The sequence below is a fragment of the Psammomys obesus genome, unplaced genomic scaffold, assembly GCF_907164565.1.
Source record: "Psammomys obesus unplaced genomic scaffold, mPsaObe1.curated_primary_1811, whole genome shotgun sequence".
In the NCBI taxonomy this organism is placed as follows: Eukaryota; Metazoa; Chordata; class Mammalia; order Rodentia; family Muridae; genus Psammomys; species Psammomys obesus.
This window is the reverse complement of record NW_026590707.1, coordinates 291,025-307,022: the sequence shown is the minus strand read 5'-3', so window position 1 is coordinate 307,022 and position 15,998 is coordinate 291,025. Positions and strand designations below refer to the sequence as shown.

Genomic DNA, 15,998 nt, shown 5'->3' with positions numbered 1-15,998 from the left:
CAGAGGTTCTATGTTATATCCATACACGATCCTTGGTTGGAGAAACAGTCTCATAAAAGACCCCTGTGTCCAGATATATTTGGTCCTTGTGGAGCTCCTATCCTCTCGATGTCATACTAACTCTCCCTTCTTTTATATGATTCTCTGTACTCTGCCAAAGGTTTGGTTATGAGTCTCCATATCTGCTTTGATACACTGCTAGGTAGAATCTTTCAGAGGCTCTGCCCTCTGTGGTAGGCTCCTGTCCTGTTACTTGTTTTTTCCTGCATCCAATGCCCATCCCATTTGTCTTTTCTAAGTGAGGATTGATCATCTAACCCCAGGTCTTCTTTCTTGTTTATCTTCTTTAGGTGTACAGATTTCATTATGTTTATCATATTTATAGATCTATAAAAGTGAGTATATACCATGTGTGTCTTTCCTTCTGGGATACCTCACTCAGAATGATCTTTTCTAGATCCCACCATTTGCCTGCAAATTTCATGATTTCCTCATTCCTGATTGCTGAGTAATATTCCATTGTGTAAAAGTACCACAATTTCTGCATCCATTCCTCTGCCTATTGACATCTGGGTTGTTTCCAGGTTCTGGCTATTACAAATAAAGCTGCTACAAACATGGTTGAGCAAATGTCCTTATTGTGTACCTGAGCATCTTTTGGATATATGCCTAGGAGTGGCACAGCTGGGTCTTGAGGAAGCACTATTCCTAGTTGTCTGAGAAAGGGCCAGATTGATTTCCAAAGTGGTTGTACCAGTTTACATTTTCACCAGCAATGGAGGAGGGTTCCCCGTTCTCCCTAACCTCTCTAGCATGTGTTTTCATTTGAGTTTTTTATTTAATAAAGCCGGTTTTCAGTCATATTTAATTTTTGTTGAAACATCAAGCAACTTTAGAGGAGACTGTGTTGGTTTCTCAGATAAAGGCCTGGATTTAACGAGATGTTGAGAACTCGGGGACTCTGTGAGTGTTTCAGTGTTGTGTGTTGCTCTTTTAACTGGTGCTCACTGTCAGGCACGACAGGCCTTAGACGAATGCCCACACTGCATGAGAGGTGTCTTCTCCTTCCCTCCAGTTACCATGTGTTTGTCGAACCTCTCCGTTGGGTTTTTGTTGTGCCCTTTTTGTGCGGAGTGTGTTCCAGCCTTGAACTTTGTTATAATAGAACTATATTTGCATGACACATTTTACTCTGGCGTGCATCGTAACATATCATTTATCCTTATTCCTACTTTGACATTACTGACCTAGTGCTAGTTATCATGTTTTTCAATCTAAATTGAATAAGAATGTTAAGAATGGACGTGCTTTCCTTGTCCTTAGTCTTCCAATGTTAGATATAATATTAGCTGTAAAGGTTCTTTGAGGTGCCTGGGCACTCCCCCCTTTTTATCTGTTTCTTCAGTCCTCAGTACAAGAGCAGAAGATACTCCTGGATCATCCTGTGTGTGCCCTGAGCTGCCCTTCACTGAGGAGAAAAGGCAAAATGTTGTGCTTTCTACTGCTTTCTGCTGGCGATGCCAGTGCACTGAGGGCCTGGAGACAGCAGGCCCCATTGATGCTGGATCAGCCTCCACTCCCTGGTGGCAGTAGTGGTGGGACTCCCTAGTCATTTCTGCTGTTCTTTTTCTCTGTCTCTGACCACAAACAAGCTTTTCTTAGGTTTATGTTTTTGTCTTGTTTTGTTTTGTGTTGTGTGTATGCTTAATAGCATTCTAGTTTGCAGGCCTCTATTACCCTATATAAGCTATATTAAAGATTTTAAAACAGTTTACCATAGTGTTCTTTCTCAGATTCTCCAGTAACTGAACAGTTCACTTTCTTCTTTGTTTTTGGAGTTCTTTTGTGATGCGTATTGGATTGTTCATAGGGCATTTAGTTGTATTTAGAAGAGAGCAAGGGAAAGTTCATCTTGTCGGGGCTCAGAAGTCTCCTTAATGATAGGGCCACATGATAAGTATATAACCTAGTACTTACGCACTGGAACACACTAAAGATAGAGAACAAGGCGGGGGGTGACGTAGGTTAGACAGCTGAAAGAAGCTGTGTGGCATAGGAAGCAGCATTCAAAACAACTGAGGTGCACTTAGAGCAAAAATATTAGGGAATAATGGGAGTAGAAAATGAGAAGTTGACCTTAACCTTTTGGAATGGCTGCTATCAAAAAGGTCAAAAACGACATGTTGGCAAATATGAAGGCTAATGTATATTATTGATAGAAATGTAAATTAGTTTACCCACTTTGAAAAGTGGTATGGGGGTGTGGGTCCCCAAACCCTGATGGGTTTCTGGATGTGGAGAAGCTAGGGAGCAGGGTCTTGGGTGGTGGTGAGTGCGGCAGGTATGAACCACCCAGAAGACTGTTTTGGAAGACAGCTCATTTATTGAAGTAATGGGGCTAGCTTATATATCAAGCCGGGGGGGGGGGGGACGACAAAGGAACTGGCTACTCACTGGGTTCTTCTTTCTACCACCCTTCTCCAGCCCAGTCCCTTCCCAACCCCAATACTAGGTAGGCGAGAAAGAAGGCGGGGAAAGGGGCCGTAGCTGTCTTTAGACTGCTTCCTGCTGATTTGGGGCATTAAGTTCCTTGGGGTAAGTCCAATCTTCATCATCAGAATATCTCCAGTCAGCAATTCAGTAAACAGTCCATCAATAGTGAAAAGCAGCAGCAGAGAGAGCAGCAGCTACCACAGGCCCTTTCAGGGTTCTTGCATTTATACCCTCTCAGGAGTCCCCAGAATTCCAAATGTAAACTATCTGCAGCTGGCAAAAATTATGCCCCTCCTAAAGAAACATATTATATATGTTTTTAAAGAAACCAAAATCCTCATTACAGCAGGACATCTTGGTGGGCAGGGAGGTGTTGGGCATTTGGAGATAGGCCCAGCCTGGTCCTGTGGGAAAACAAGCAAACCCCTTGCCATCCTGAGGAGGGGGTTTAGGTCCTGTGTACAGAGTCCTGCCGCCTCACCAACAAGCTGGCGGGCTGGGGTGCCAATTGTAATTTATGCCAATGAAGGATGACGGGATCTTTTGTGTTTTTATATACATTAAGAATGTTTAGTGTTGTTAGGGCCATTGCCAGATGAACATGAGGGGGATAAGAAGTCGCATCCTGCCTTTTTACTGGATTTTAGGGTTTGGGTGCTCTTTCAATTATACCTTGTCCTTGGGGATTGGGGTCTCTGTATGGTAAGTAACTTCCCATGTAGAGCAAAGGTTTTTAAAATGGATTCTCGTGAAGCTGGGCATAGTGGCGCACTCCTATAATCCCAGTACTTGGAAAGTCAGGCAGGTGGATGACAGCCAAGGCTGCACAGAGAAGCCTTGTCTTGGAAAAAACAAAAAACAAACACCGCCCCCCCCCCCAAAAAAAAAATTGAATGCTGGTGAAGGCACCACTCTTGCTTTGTTGTGGCAGACCCGTAATGGTGAATGAAGAGAGCGTGTGGGGTAGGAGTTTCTTAGAGCTTTCTCCCATTTGGGCAGTGACCGTATAAACTGGGAGTAAAACCAGTGCGGTGGCCCAGAAACTTAATCCCAGTGCTCAGGAAGGCAGAGGTAGGTAGATCACTGTGAGTTCGAGGCCAGCCTTGTCCACAAAGCAAGTTCAGGATAGCCAGGGTTACACAGAGAAACCCTGTCTCAACAAACAAACAAACAAAAATAAATAAAGTGGGATTGTCTGTTGTAGCAAAAATATTTTTGTGGTTGATTGGATGGAATGTGGGGGAAGCAAGATTGTAATCCTTTAAGGTTAACATGGCTACATGAGTGAAAATTCTTTGTTCAAGCGTGACTATAAAAACTCCTTTTGAGGCAACTTGAACAGTCAAGAAGCTTTCCTCAGATAAAGGCCCAGGTAAGGGGGCTACGAGATCAAACATGCTGGACAGAGAGAGGAGCAGTCCTCCCTTGAGTCAAAGTGGAAATGCTCATGCACAGCGGGGAAAGGGTTTTCATCTAGCTGGACAAAGGTTCTGGTGAGCCAGGGGGGTAGGTTAACAACATACACGCTGTCATAGGATAAGTGGAAAGAGCCATCTCTTTCCTTGAGGGCCATGTAGACAGCATGAGTTCTCTGAACTGGAGGGGGTGGCCGGGGAGCTCCCAGAAATGAATAGCTAGGGGTTGATCTTCTGGGGTGGAAACACGTGACTGCAGTACACCCCATACCTTATTGTCCTCTGTGAGTGAAGACAGTCCTGTCCCTTCCTAGCTTTATCACAGAGGCTAGGGCACCAAGAGGCTGTAGGCTTTTTTGTAGGGATAGACTGCCATGGCCAAAGTCTGTTGAAGTTTTCCAAGAAACTCTGGAGGGTATTGAGATTTAGCATCTGGGGGAATGTTAGAATAGGCAGGTGAGGATGGGCCGAGGTTAGGGAAATTTCCATCCCCAAGAAGGTGGTTGTGGGGGGTGGTTGTATCTTATTTGGGGCTATATTTTTTTTGAAAGAGTTATTGTTTATATAGTATTCTGCCTGCATGTGTGGCTGCACGCCAGAAGAGGGCATCAGATCTTGTTATAGATGGCTGTTAGCCACAGTGTGGTTGCTGGGAATTGAACTCGGGACCTTTGGAAAAACAGCCAGTGCTCTTTACCTCTGAGCCATCTCTCCAGCCCCGATTTGGGACTGTTTTGAATCCCATTTTTGTTAGTGTGGGTACAAGTAAATATTTAAGGTCATGGGGTGAAGTTTTTGATCTCCCCAGGCCAAGATATCTATAGAGTGGTAAATGTGTATTCCCTTTTCTAAATATGCTTTCAGGGTGGCAGCAACCACCTCCCGGCTTATAGCAGGGCTGTTGGCTATCACCTGGGTGAGGGGTCCATTCATATTGGGAGGCTGGCCCAGACTTAATTTGGGAGACTAAAAAAGTGAAATGTTGACAATCTTTGTGGTGAAGGGGGATAGAGAAAAAAAAATCTTTAATATCTATGGCCAATAGTGTAGTGTTGGCAGAGACAAAAGGAAGATCCCTCTGTGGGGATCCCCAGATGTGCATGGTATTGTAGGTGGCCCATACACCTTGTAATAGGTGCCGTCCCCCAGAATTCTTTTTAATTGCAAAGATGGGAGTATTCCATGGGCTACAGGAGGGCCAGATATGTTAGGGCTGGAGCTGTCCTGAAATGGGCAGAGTTAGAGCTTCTCATTTCTCCCTGGGTAAGGCCATTGTTCAACCCAGGTAGGCTCATCTGAGACCCAGTCAAGGCAGGGGGTGGATCTAACAGTGGCTCTAAGGATTGGCAGCGACCCCTGGGAGGATGTTTGTCATAGTCATTTATCTTGATGCATTCTGAGGACTACATCTAGGGCCTCTAAGATACCTCTCCCCAACAGGTTGGTGGCCATATCCTTGATTAGTGTGATAAGGCCAATGGCACCATCGGGATCCTCCCATTTGAAGGACCCTTTTGTGATATACACCTAGGAGGGGCTTCCTATGCCTATTCGTTGTGACTCAGAAACCTCAGATCATTTAAAAATAGTTCTGTCTGCTCCAGTGTCGATTGAGCATTTAAGTGGTTTTTAAATTTTTATATTGAGTTTGGGATATGAGCCTTCCAAAGTGTTAGTGACCCCTAAGATTTTACAGGTTTTCTCTCTTATTGTTCAGGTTGGGGCTTGCCCCTTTGGAGTTTAAAGGCTTGAGGGGCTTCTCATCTTTATATGTAGAACAACAATCTTTTTTTTTTTTTTTTTTTTTTTTTGGCTTTGTTTTTTCTCAAGACAGGTTTTTTCTATGTAGCCTTGGCTGTTTGGCTGTCCTGAAACTCTCTGTAGGCTAGACTGGCCTTGAACTCAGAGATCTACCTGCCTCTGCCTCCCTGAGTTCTGAGATTACAGGTGTGCGCCACCATGCCCAACAGTAATGCTCGTTTTTCAAGCCCTGATGTGCCAGCCAGTATTCTGAGGTCATGCCTTTCCAAACTATGCTTTTAAGGAGGACTTCTCCAGCCATAGGATCAGGGATCTTATGTTCTAGACTCATTTTTGTTCCAAGAGAGGGATTCCTTGGGCTTCTGCCAGAGGAAGAAAACTAAGATTCCCCGTCCTGGGATATGGAAGGGGGTTATTCGATCCCAGGCATGAAGGGCACAAAGCTGTACTTGACCAAAGAACCCCAGAGGTTGGGTAGCCTGTTGTGCACCGGTTACCTTGGCCGACGAGCTCATTGAAGCCCCAAAGTATATTTTGTTGGTTTGGTCGTGATTTTTTTTTTTCTGCTCTATTAGAGGCATTCATTCCTAAATAAAGCCTCCCTTTGAAGGAACAGGGGCCTAGGCAAGGAAGACCCAACAGATGACACGCCAGTCCTGTGGAGTATTAAGGGCAGCAGCAAGACACAGGAGAACCAATTTGGTCCAGAGGGCATGAATACCATCCCCTGGTCTGCCTTTCTAAGCTCTTTTAATTCCTTGGTAGGGATACCAGTCTACGGGCCAAGAGCGAGGGGGTTGAACATTAACAGGGAAAAAGAAGGCATTAGTTTTATTATAGGCAAATTGGAAGGAGTCTCTACTCTCACATAATTGTTGGGTGGTAGTTTTGTGGGGTGCAGAAGGTGTTAAGCCTTCAAGAGTTTTCAGATTGTCCTTAGAGGACAAGGACAAGACAGGAGGGGCATAGGGTAGCAATGGGGTTTAAGCGGAGTGGGTCGGTGGGTGGGGTCTCAGGGGTCTGTCTTAATCTAATGGTCTGCTACAAGCGATCTTCTGGACGCTCCTCAGTGTCCAGTGGTGGTCAGCTCCTTGGTGGTAATGGGTTTGGGTTTGTTCTTAATTTCCTACTGGGAGGTCCCCACACATGATGGCCACAGTGATGGGGAGGAATGGGGAGTTGTCCCTTTGTGTCCCACCTCTGTGTGAGGTAAGCTCCCTGAGCCCAGACCTCAAAGTCATGGGGGCTGCTAGAGATCATCCAAGGGGGCTAATTGAAGGACCCCCTCCCAGAAGGAAATGCTTCCTTCTAGGAGAGTTTAACACTCACACACTCCACAGCTTGAGGAGGGCCCAAAGTCCCCTAATTTGGGATTCCTGGTGAGAAGTGGAATTTCCTATGACAAAAGGATATGCTCTGAGTCAAAGGAGGACCAGTCCTGGACGGCAGGAGTTCCTAGGGGATTCCGCAGAGACCCGGCCCTGTCTGCTCACTAGTGTAAGAAAGCCGGCCACCTGGGGGCCTTTAACAGTGCACTTAGCGCTGTGTTGCCAGGTACTTCAGAGAGATCGAGAGAGGTGGTTGTTGTTGTTGTTGTTGTTGTTGTTGGCACCTTAAGGGCTGTTGGGGTCCAACCAGAGGACTAAGAGCCTCCAGTCAGTGCTGGGGAGTAGCCCCAGCCAAAACCATCAGTTGCTTCGTTGTAGTAGTTGGTCCCTCGTGATGGCTCAAATGGAAAGTACCAGCTGATACTCAGGTTGAGATGGCAGGGCAAAACACCAGTGTCCCTTGGAGGGGACTACCCTCTTCCACTTTTCCTGGAGGGTCCCTGTTCGGGCACCCCAACCCCCGTACCAGCGGGCTCAGGATTTGGAGGAGCTGAGGTGGAGTTTCAGGCAGCAGCAAGTAAGGCGAGTGTGAATCACCTGGATGACTGTTTCAGAGTTCATCTGGTTTATTGAAGTGGAGGCTAGCCTAGACAGCTTGAGTAAGGGAGGAGGGGAGGACAAAAGAACAAGGGGGAATATCCACATAATTTGCACATGTGGACCTGTTTGAGAACAGACGTGCTTCATTGGAGGCAGGGACTTTCCAAGAGTATCAGTTAGGTTAGCAGACTGCCAGTCACATGATTTCCGAGAAGCCAGTTCTCTGGTGGGGAGACAGAAGCTTAACTGACTCTAGCATGAAATGGCCTTTGTCTCTATGGAGTTGAGTAGGCCCAGGCCTGATTTGGGTAGGGCGCAACCCCACTCTGTGCTCCCTGAGAGTAGTCCCTGGGTATGGGCAACTCTCTACCGTCCCTCATCTGGCTTGGAAACCCACAAACCCACATGGAGGGGGCGTGTCCTCAAAGACTAAAAATATAATTAACATATTCAGCAATTCTATCTCTGCATATGTATCCAAACGGATTAAAATTGCTGTGACAAAGCTGTCTGTGCCCCTGTTTATTACAACATTATTCATAGTGCCTGCAACATGGAAACAATGCCCATCAACAATGGAGTTTTAAGACATATACACAGGGCTTCCCACATGCTAAGCACAGGCTTCCTCTAGACTCAGCCTTTAAGAAGAAAATTCTGTTACTTCAGCACTTACATAGATCTAGAGTGTTATGTGAAGTAAGCCAGGCACAGAGAGACAAATACTGATCGTCTCACCGTATTAGTTGCTTTTCCCATGTCTGTGGACCAGATAAGCACACAAGAGGTAACTTAAGGGAGACAAAGTGGGAACTAGTACTCCAACCCGGAAGTCAAGACCATGGGCTGACCCAGCGGGCTTTCTTCCTGTAGCCTCTCCCCTACAGTCTCTGCCACCAGGCCCTTTGTCCCAAGTCCCACAACATCCCAAACAGCACTACTAACTGAAGATTGGGTGTTCAAACACATGCAAAGGCCAGCACTCACATAGAGAGCAGGAAGTTGCCAGACTTGGAGAAGTCCAGGGTTGAGTGGAAATCTCCACAAGTAGCATAGGGAATGAGGAGGGGAAGGTGTTAGTCAGTGGGTACAAAATTATTTCTGAATTACTAAAAGCCGATTTTTAAATGTTCTTACCACAAAGAAATAAATATGTGATAACTGCACTGATTCTGTTCTTCTGTGAAATAAACATGTAGCTCAGAACAATAAACAATGGTTATTTGTTAAGTAAAGATTAAATTGAAAAAAAAATAGGATGGTTAGACTCTGGTGATATCAGTGTCTTTAAAAATCCAGAGTGAAGTTTGAGACATTAAAAAATAGCAAACCATCCAAAAACTGTAGGGAAGGGGAATGAGGGTAAAGCAGTCGGTTGGATTTTAACAGTCACGAGGTGTGGTGTATTCACACTAAGGAACTAGAGAGAAGTTAACGTGTGAGGTGACCAGCATCTCTCTGAGGTTCGTGAAATGAGCCAGGAAGCCAATGACAGGGCTGCATTCTGCATAGGAAAAGTGGATTCTTCACTGAGGCGTGCACACGGGTGCTGCAGCGTGCACGTGGTGGTCGGGGCAGCTGGGCCAGTTCTTCCGTCTTTATCTGGGTGCTGGCACCCTAACTGCACAGGCCTGTCACACCAGTGCCTTTTCCTGCTGAACCGTCCATCTCCCTGGCCCCAGAGTAGGTTTAGATTATTAGGCTGACAGCCTTGAGCTTGTTTCTTTCCAGTATGCTACGTGTAAGCAGGAACTTCTGAAAGATTAATGTTGCCTCGTGGAGAGGCTCTTCCTTTCCCCTCTCTTCCCGCCTACTTCTGTGCCATTTGAGAAATCTTACCTGTCCTTGGGCTGTCAATTAACACTTCTTTAATCTTTTTCCAAAAGGTTTCCAAAGGCATGTTACTGTATCTTCTGAAGTAGCTGTCATGCAGGTTGAAAGGTGTATGGTCTAACTAGTAATTGAATTAATGGGAATTAAAACAACCAAGTTTGTCTTCATGATTCTATCCAATCCTGTGGCAGTTTGAAGAAACATATATTCTTTGTTGCTGTTTTGAGCTAGGAACTTGCTCTTTATTCCAGGCTGTCCTAGAATCCATAAGCATCCTGCCTGCGCCTCCCACTGGCAGAGAGGGAGGGGGGAAGAAGTCGGGGTTAAAGGTAGGTGCCACCATACCCAAGACCACCCACTCTTGCTCGTATCTGTCAGAGCAAGATATAGTATTATCTTGTATGTCATATATCATGTATCTTGTATATATTAGTATGTCATTCAGGGAATTTGAACGTGCGCCGTGAAAGCCTTCAACATGTTTGAAGACTTGAGTAAGGAAGCAGTCGGGGCTCGTGCATGCCTTTCTACCACACAAGTGCTTACACAGACATACACACAGGTACAGAGCAGTAAGATGTAATTTAACTATTTTTAAGGCTGGACATGGTGATGTATTCCTTAAATCCTAGCATTCAGAAGGCAGAGACAGGCAGAGCTCTGTGAGTTCAGGGTCAGCCTGGTCTATGTTATATATTTTAGACCAGCTAGTGTTACACAGTCGGACCCTGTCTCAAAAGAAAAAAATTTTGAGGGAGATAATGTTTCAACAAATTTTGTTTCCCCAACAGTTTGATACTGTTGCTTCAGGCCAGCCATAAACTCCAGGTCCAGGCAGTGCTGTGAGTCACAACTGTCTGCCACCAAGACTAGCTCCAACAAATTTCGTTTCTTAGAGTAAATATCATGTGATAATAAATTGACTTCAGAAGCCAGGGAGATGACTAAGTGGTTAAAGGGTCTGCTGCCAAGTTCCACCCTGAGTTTTGTCCCTGGGACCCACATGCTAAGAAGGCACAGGCCTCCACAAGTTATCTTCTGGCTTCCAAAAATGCTCAGTGTGGCAGTGCACATTAAATGAAGAAGTGTGGAAGAAACACTTTAAAATGATCTCCAGTTTTATGCACTTCCATAATATATCAGTTGCCTTTCTGATATTTTTATAGCCATTATCAGGTGGGAAATGATTTGCTAGTTAGTCTTTTCAAAAGTTATATGCCAACCAATATTCTTTTGAAGTCTGACAGTTTCTGTTAACAATTATGAATTAAGGACAGTTGAGTAAAAAACAAAACACTTGGAACAGAAGAGCATTTAGGGAAATACATAAATGAAGCTGTAACTTATCTATCTTACCAAATTGGGCATGTTTTCATTTTGATCATAAAAAGCCATTCTCTGGGGACCCGGATTTTGGCTTCTGGATGAAGAGAAATCAGATCCCCTGATCTCAGGAACAGCTGGAGAGCTTTAGGGCGAGGCCCATGCACGAGGCTGGCATGTGCAAAAGTTTTCCACAGAGTTTCAGAGTTTGGCTCTTTTAGAATGAGACCACTGGTGGCAGTGGAAACCCTGGTGGACTTGCAGCCAAGCAAGACAGGCCTGTTGAGACCCAGGCCCATCAGGCTGGAGGGCAGGGCTGGCAATCTCAGGAGTCATGGTAGAAGGCTTACGGTAGCATGTAACAAAACCAGCAGCATGCATCCAGCACATTTATTTGAAATCTGGTTTATAAACCTCGGACGGTGGGAGGGATTTTGAGGGTGAATATGTTTGATTCAATGGGGTCAGGGATACTTGATTTACATGTAGTGTACATTGACTCATTTTCCATGCAGTAGAATGGTCCTATCACAAGAAGGAGAATACAGTACTTAATTATTCCTAGGGTGAGAGAATCTCCAAGTACAATTGAAGTCACTGCTGAAGACTAAGATCTTTAGCAGGGTGGGGTATTTCTAGGAAGTCCTATACCAGGAAAGAGTCTGGCATGTAATCTACCCTGAGGGCTGTGTGATACTCCTTACAAGAGCTGAGGTATCCAGTTGGGGTTGGGGGAGACTTTTAGAACCTCCCTGAGAAAAGGTAATCGGCCATCATAGACCAAGCGCAAACAAGTGACTCTCCAGAGATCTGAGACTTCAACCTAATCCAGCAAACTCTACATATTCCCCTATTTTATTTTACAAATGTGTATTTTATTTTATTTTCAGATATGTAGAAGGAGGACTTTGTGTGCATTTGAGTTTGGGCACTGGTGGACACTCAAGGCTGGGAGCTGGAGTAGTGGGTGGTTTAGGGTATGGGAACTGAACTCGGGTCCATGCAAGAACAGTATATGCTCTTAACTAGTGAGCCATCTTTTTAGCCCCTGATAATGCTTTTAAAACATAATTTTGGAAAATGAACTTAATAAGCATCCCTGATCCTCAAATGCAAATAAACTTCTTGAGTTATGACTTCTTGGTTATGACTGATTACAATTCTAAGACAATATTTTTATTATAATTATTTATATATGTGTGTATGCATGAATGTGTGGGCGTATGTAGAGATCAAAATACAACTTGTAGGAGTCAAACTGTGTATCAAACTCAGGTCAGTGGGCTTGCCACCAGGTACCTTTGCCCACTAAGCCATCTTGCCAGCTCCCTAAGGCAGTGTTCTAAAGCTTCCATTTATGTTCTCATTTAATCCCCCAAACAGTCTTTTGTTGTGGGATGGTTATTTTCACTTTATAGATAGGTCAATTGGGGCTCAGAGAGTCAAGTAACTTACCTAAATAATAAGTTGGTGAGTGCAGGATTCAGATTCAAGTACTCTAACTTCAAAATCCATTCTTCCGTCTCTGTTCAGAGTCTCTAGAGATAGTATTCCAAGGAACAGAGTAAAGCCAGATGAGCAAAGGATTAACTTCTAACTACTTCACAAGCTCTAACTAAACCAGGACAGAGAAGTCTTCAGTTCCGTAGAAACCCCCTTCTTCCTTTGAATGCATGTTTTTTAGAAAAAAAAAAAAAAAAAATTGTGTCATGTATAGGGTTCTTAGATCTAAATGACAGTTCTTAGGTGTAAAAACTTGCATAGTCTCGTATGCTTTGCATGCTAATACAGTAAATACATAGCATTAAAGATAACGATAGCATTCAAGGTGAAGGGGAAAAAAACTGATTCAGTGTTACAGAGAGACAGATTCCAACTTAGACCAACAAAGAAATCCTTCCTTGAACGTGTTCGGCCCTAAGCATCTGTGTTTCAGGTGTCCAGAGACTTGTGCATGGTACTCTGCCGCTCGGGAAGAGGTCTCCGTGTAGCTCCCAAGATCCTTTGATTTGAGAAGTTAATATGACTGTAAATAAATCCAAAGAAACTGGGCTACAAGATAATTTTATTTGATGTAATAAGATTTTTCTTTTTTTTTTTTTAAGAGCCGTGGTTTAAGTTAAATTTGAGTCACCCAAGTTCTCACAGACTGTTTTATCTCTAAGAGCAACTAAGCAGATTCTAGATATTAATTAACACTTTGGGAAAATGTAATTAAATTTTGAATATGGCGGGAAAAGCCCATGTTGCACAGGGACCCAGCCTCTAAGACACTAAAATTATGTGAGGTGTGTGTTAATACTGCTTGGATTCACTCTAAGGTATAGTCTGCTTCTTAGAACTTACATGAATCAATAACTTAGAATATTCAACTAGATATGTAGGAAAAGAATGGAAGGCCTTTGCGTATCAGCTCAGAGCCAAGTAGTCTTTCAGTGCTAGTTGTGCTTGTTCAAGTTATACAAAGAGAGGATGTTCCCATGCAGAGGGACAGATGGACACCGTAGAAAGGAAGAACACCTTCCTTATGGGCATTGACCAAAGCTTGCATACTGCTTCCAGTCTCTGTACAGCATCTGAGATCCAGCCAACGTGAAAGGCTTGCAGTCCGACTTTGTAAATGTCTTGCTTTCTCTTCTTGGTGCTGTAGCAGAGAACTGACTCCTTGTATATGAAAGAACTTTGTAAGCTATGAAACATTATTCCACTTGTAGTTATTTATGGTATGAAAATGTCATTCTAAACAAAAGTATCCTGGGTGAGAAGGGAGCCTCGCTGGCAGTGATGGCATGTGCCTTTAATCCCAGCACTTGGGAGGCAGAGACAGGTGCATCTCTGTGAGTTCAAGGCCAGCCTGGTCTACAGAGCTAGTTCCTGGACAGCCAGGGCTACACAGGAGAAACTTTGTCTCCAAAATAAAACAAAAAAGAAGAACGGAGCCAGGCATGGTGGGCTCATGCTCTTCATCTAAGCACTCAGGAGGCAGAGACAGAAGGTTGTCTGAGTTTGAACTCAGCCTGGTCTACATAGTGTGTTCATAGCCAGCAAAGACTACATAGAAAGAGACCTTGTCTCAAAAAGAGAAGGAAGCCGGAGGCTAGCAGGACGGCTCAATGGATAACATGACAACCTGAGTTTGCTTCCAAGAATCCACATAGAGTAAGAAGAACCAGCTCCTGAAAACTATCCTCTGACCACTGCACTAAAATAAGTGTTTCCAAAAAATGTTCAAAGGGGATGCAGAAATGTAGAACATGGGGTAACATGCCCTTCAAGATGTCCTTGATTTGTTTCTAGACCTATTTATCTTTCCATCCCTTCTTGTTTTGATGCTGAGGATCAAAAATGTGGCTGGTACCTGCTAAGTATATATTCAGCCACATGTGAGGACATCTTGTGAGAGTTCTTCCCTCCTACCGTGTGGGTTCCAGGGATTGAACTGAGGTCATCATGCTTTTTTAAGAAGCATTTTTACTCACCAAGCCATTTCCACAGCCTGAAAAATTCACCATTTTAAATGGAACTTGGATTAGAGCTGACATGTCCATGTATAGAAGGCTTCTCTGATGGGAAACGCATCATCTGTAATCATTTATTCTAGGTGTGACTGCAAGAATAGGAGCTATTTCTTTTTCCTTTTTTTCAGGGGATTTTGACAGATTCACTCATGACAATAATGACGTTATGTTGAAGAACATAGCCGATGATCTTCGGAACTGTTTGCCGCTAGAAGCTGTGCTTTGCTCGGAACATGTAGCCCTTCAAAAGGTAAATATGTTGAACCAAATTAATTCTTTTTGTCTCACTCAAGAAATCTTCTCTAACCCATACTTTCTAGTTTCGTTAGTTGTAAATTCAGATTTAAGTAATTTTTCACTTAGTTCAGTTGTGTACCCCTTTCTTTTGAGGCTTTAATCTTTGGATTCCCCAGTACTATGTACTCAACAAATACTTTATAGAGAATCCTGTTTATCAGCCTATTATTTAAAAAAAAAATCAAGTGTTAATAGTCTGGACTTTTCCATCCATAAACACCTGAGCTGAAGAATTAAATCCTGTTGCCTTTGGGGGGTAGGGGGGCTGTTTAAGAGGGATCATTGGAGAGTGTTGTTTGATTATTTGGTGGGTTGTTCAGGTTTTATTGCTTAGGTCTGTAGTACTGGCTGGCCTCAAAATTGAGGTCTCAGCTCCCAAGTGCTAGGGTTACAACTGTGTTTCACCACATCTGGCCTTAAATCCAGAACGTTGTAATAGTTTATGAATAGTGTGAACATTTAACAGTTCCTAGAAAATACTTGGTCCTTCAGAGAGAATCTCAGGAGAGCAAAGTAAAGTGGCAGCGGTGGAGCACACCTTTAATCCCAGCACTCAGGAGGCAGGGGCAGGCGGATCTCTGAGTTCAGTCCAGCCTAGTCTACAGAGTGAGTTCCGGGACAGCCAGGCCACCATCCAACTTACTTCTTTTTGAGAAAGTTTCACTGTAGCCTTGACTGGCCTAGAACTTGCTGCTTTTAAACTCAGAGAACTGTCTGCCTGTGCCTCCCAGGAACTGGAATCAAGGTGTGTATCACATGCCGGGCTGTTTTGTTTTTTGATACTGTCTGTAATCCAGCCTGGCCTCAAATTCAGGCACTCCTACTTCAGTCTTCCAAATGCTGCTGTTACAAATGGTACCTACCATGCCCACACATATAAACTTGAAGTTTTAATAATATCTTAGCAATTTGAAAACTTGGCTCTCTAAACAAAGATGTCTTGCCAAGTATTTTGATATTAATTGACATGTAAGACTCAAAGTTAGACCTCAGCCATATTTTTTATCCTTCTAGATTAAAGAGAAAGTTAGCAGTGTCGCAGTAAAAAAAAAAAAAAAAAAAAAAAAGGAGGAGGAGCAGAATTGAATCAGCAACACTGTCCTTCTATGCCTTGTTCTCAGAATTTAGCGTGACAGCCACTGCTGTTTTGCCTTATTTAGCAATAAAAAAGAAGCTTCTTTGTACTCTGTTTCCTTTGATGTGTTTCTCCAGATACAACAGCAGCCGGAACCCACAGTTCACGTTGATGCATTCCTTTATGATGAAGAGTTTATTGATTCATTATGTGAGGAAGGAAAACTGAGCAGAAACTACTGTACTGTGTGTGGCTCCCACAGAATAGCCCCTCTGGGTAGGCATCCCAGTTTGCAGAGCTGTTACTTAGTGTGTGTGTGTGTGTGTGTGTGTGTGTGTGTGTGTGTGTGTGTGTG

General features: G+C 43.9%; 1 protein-coding gene across 2 annotated transcripts in view; it reads left to right on the top strand.

The window, feature by feature from the left end:
- Nucleotides 1-15,998, top strand: part of LOC129678040 (uncharacterized) — a 44,427-nt gene that overhangs the window by 5,590 nt on the left and 22,839 nt on the right. For both annotated transcript variants that reach the window (XM_055608714.1, XM_055608713.1), the window contains exons 2-3: nt 14,400-14,521; nt 15,781-15,919. In XM_055608714.1, the coding sequence (XP_055464689.1) occupies nt 14,400-14,521; nt 15,781-15,919 (261 nt within the window). The remainder of the gene's footprint in view (nt 1-14,399; nt 14,522-15,780; nt 15,920-15,998) is intronic.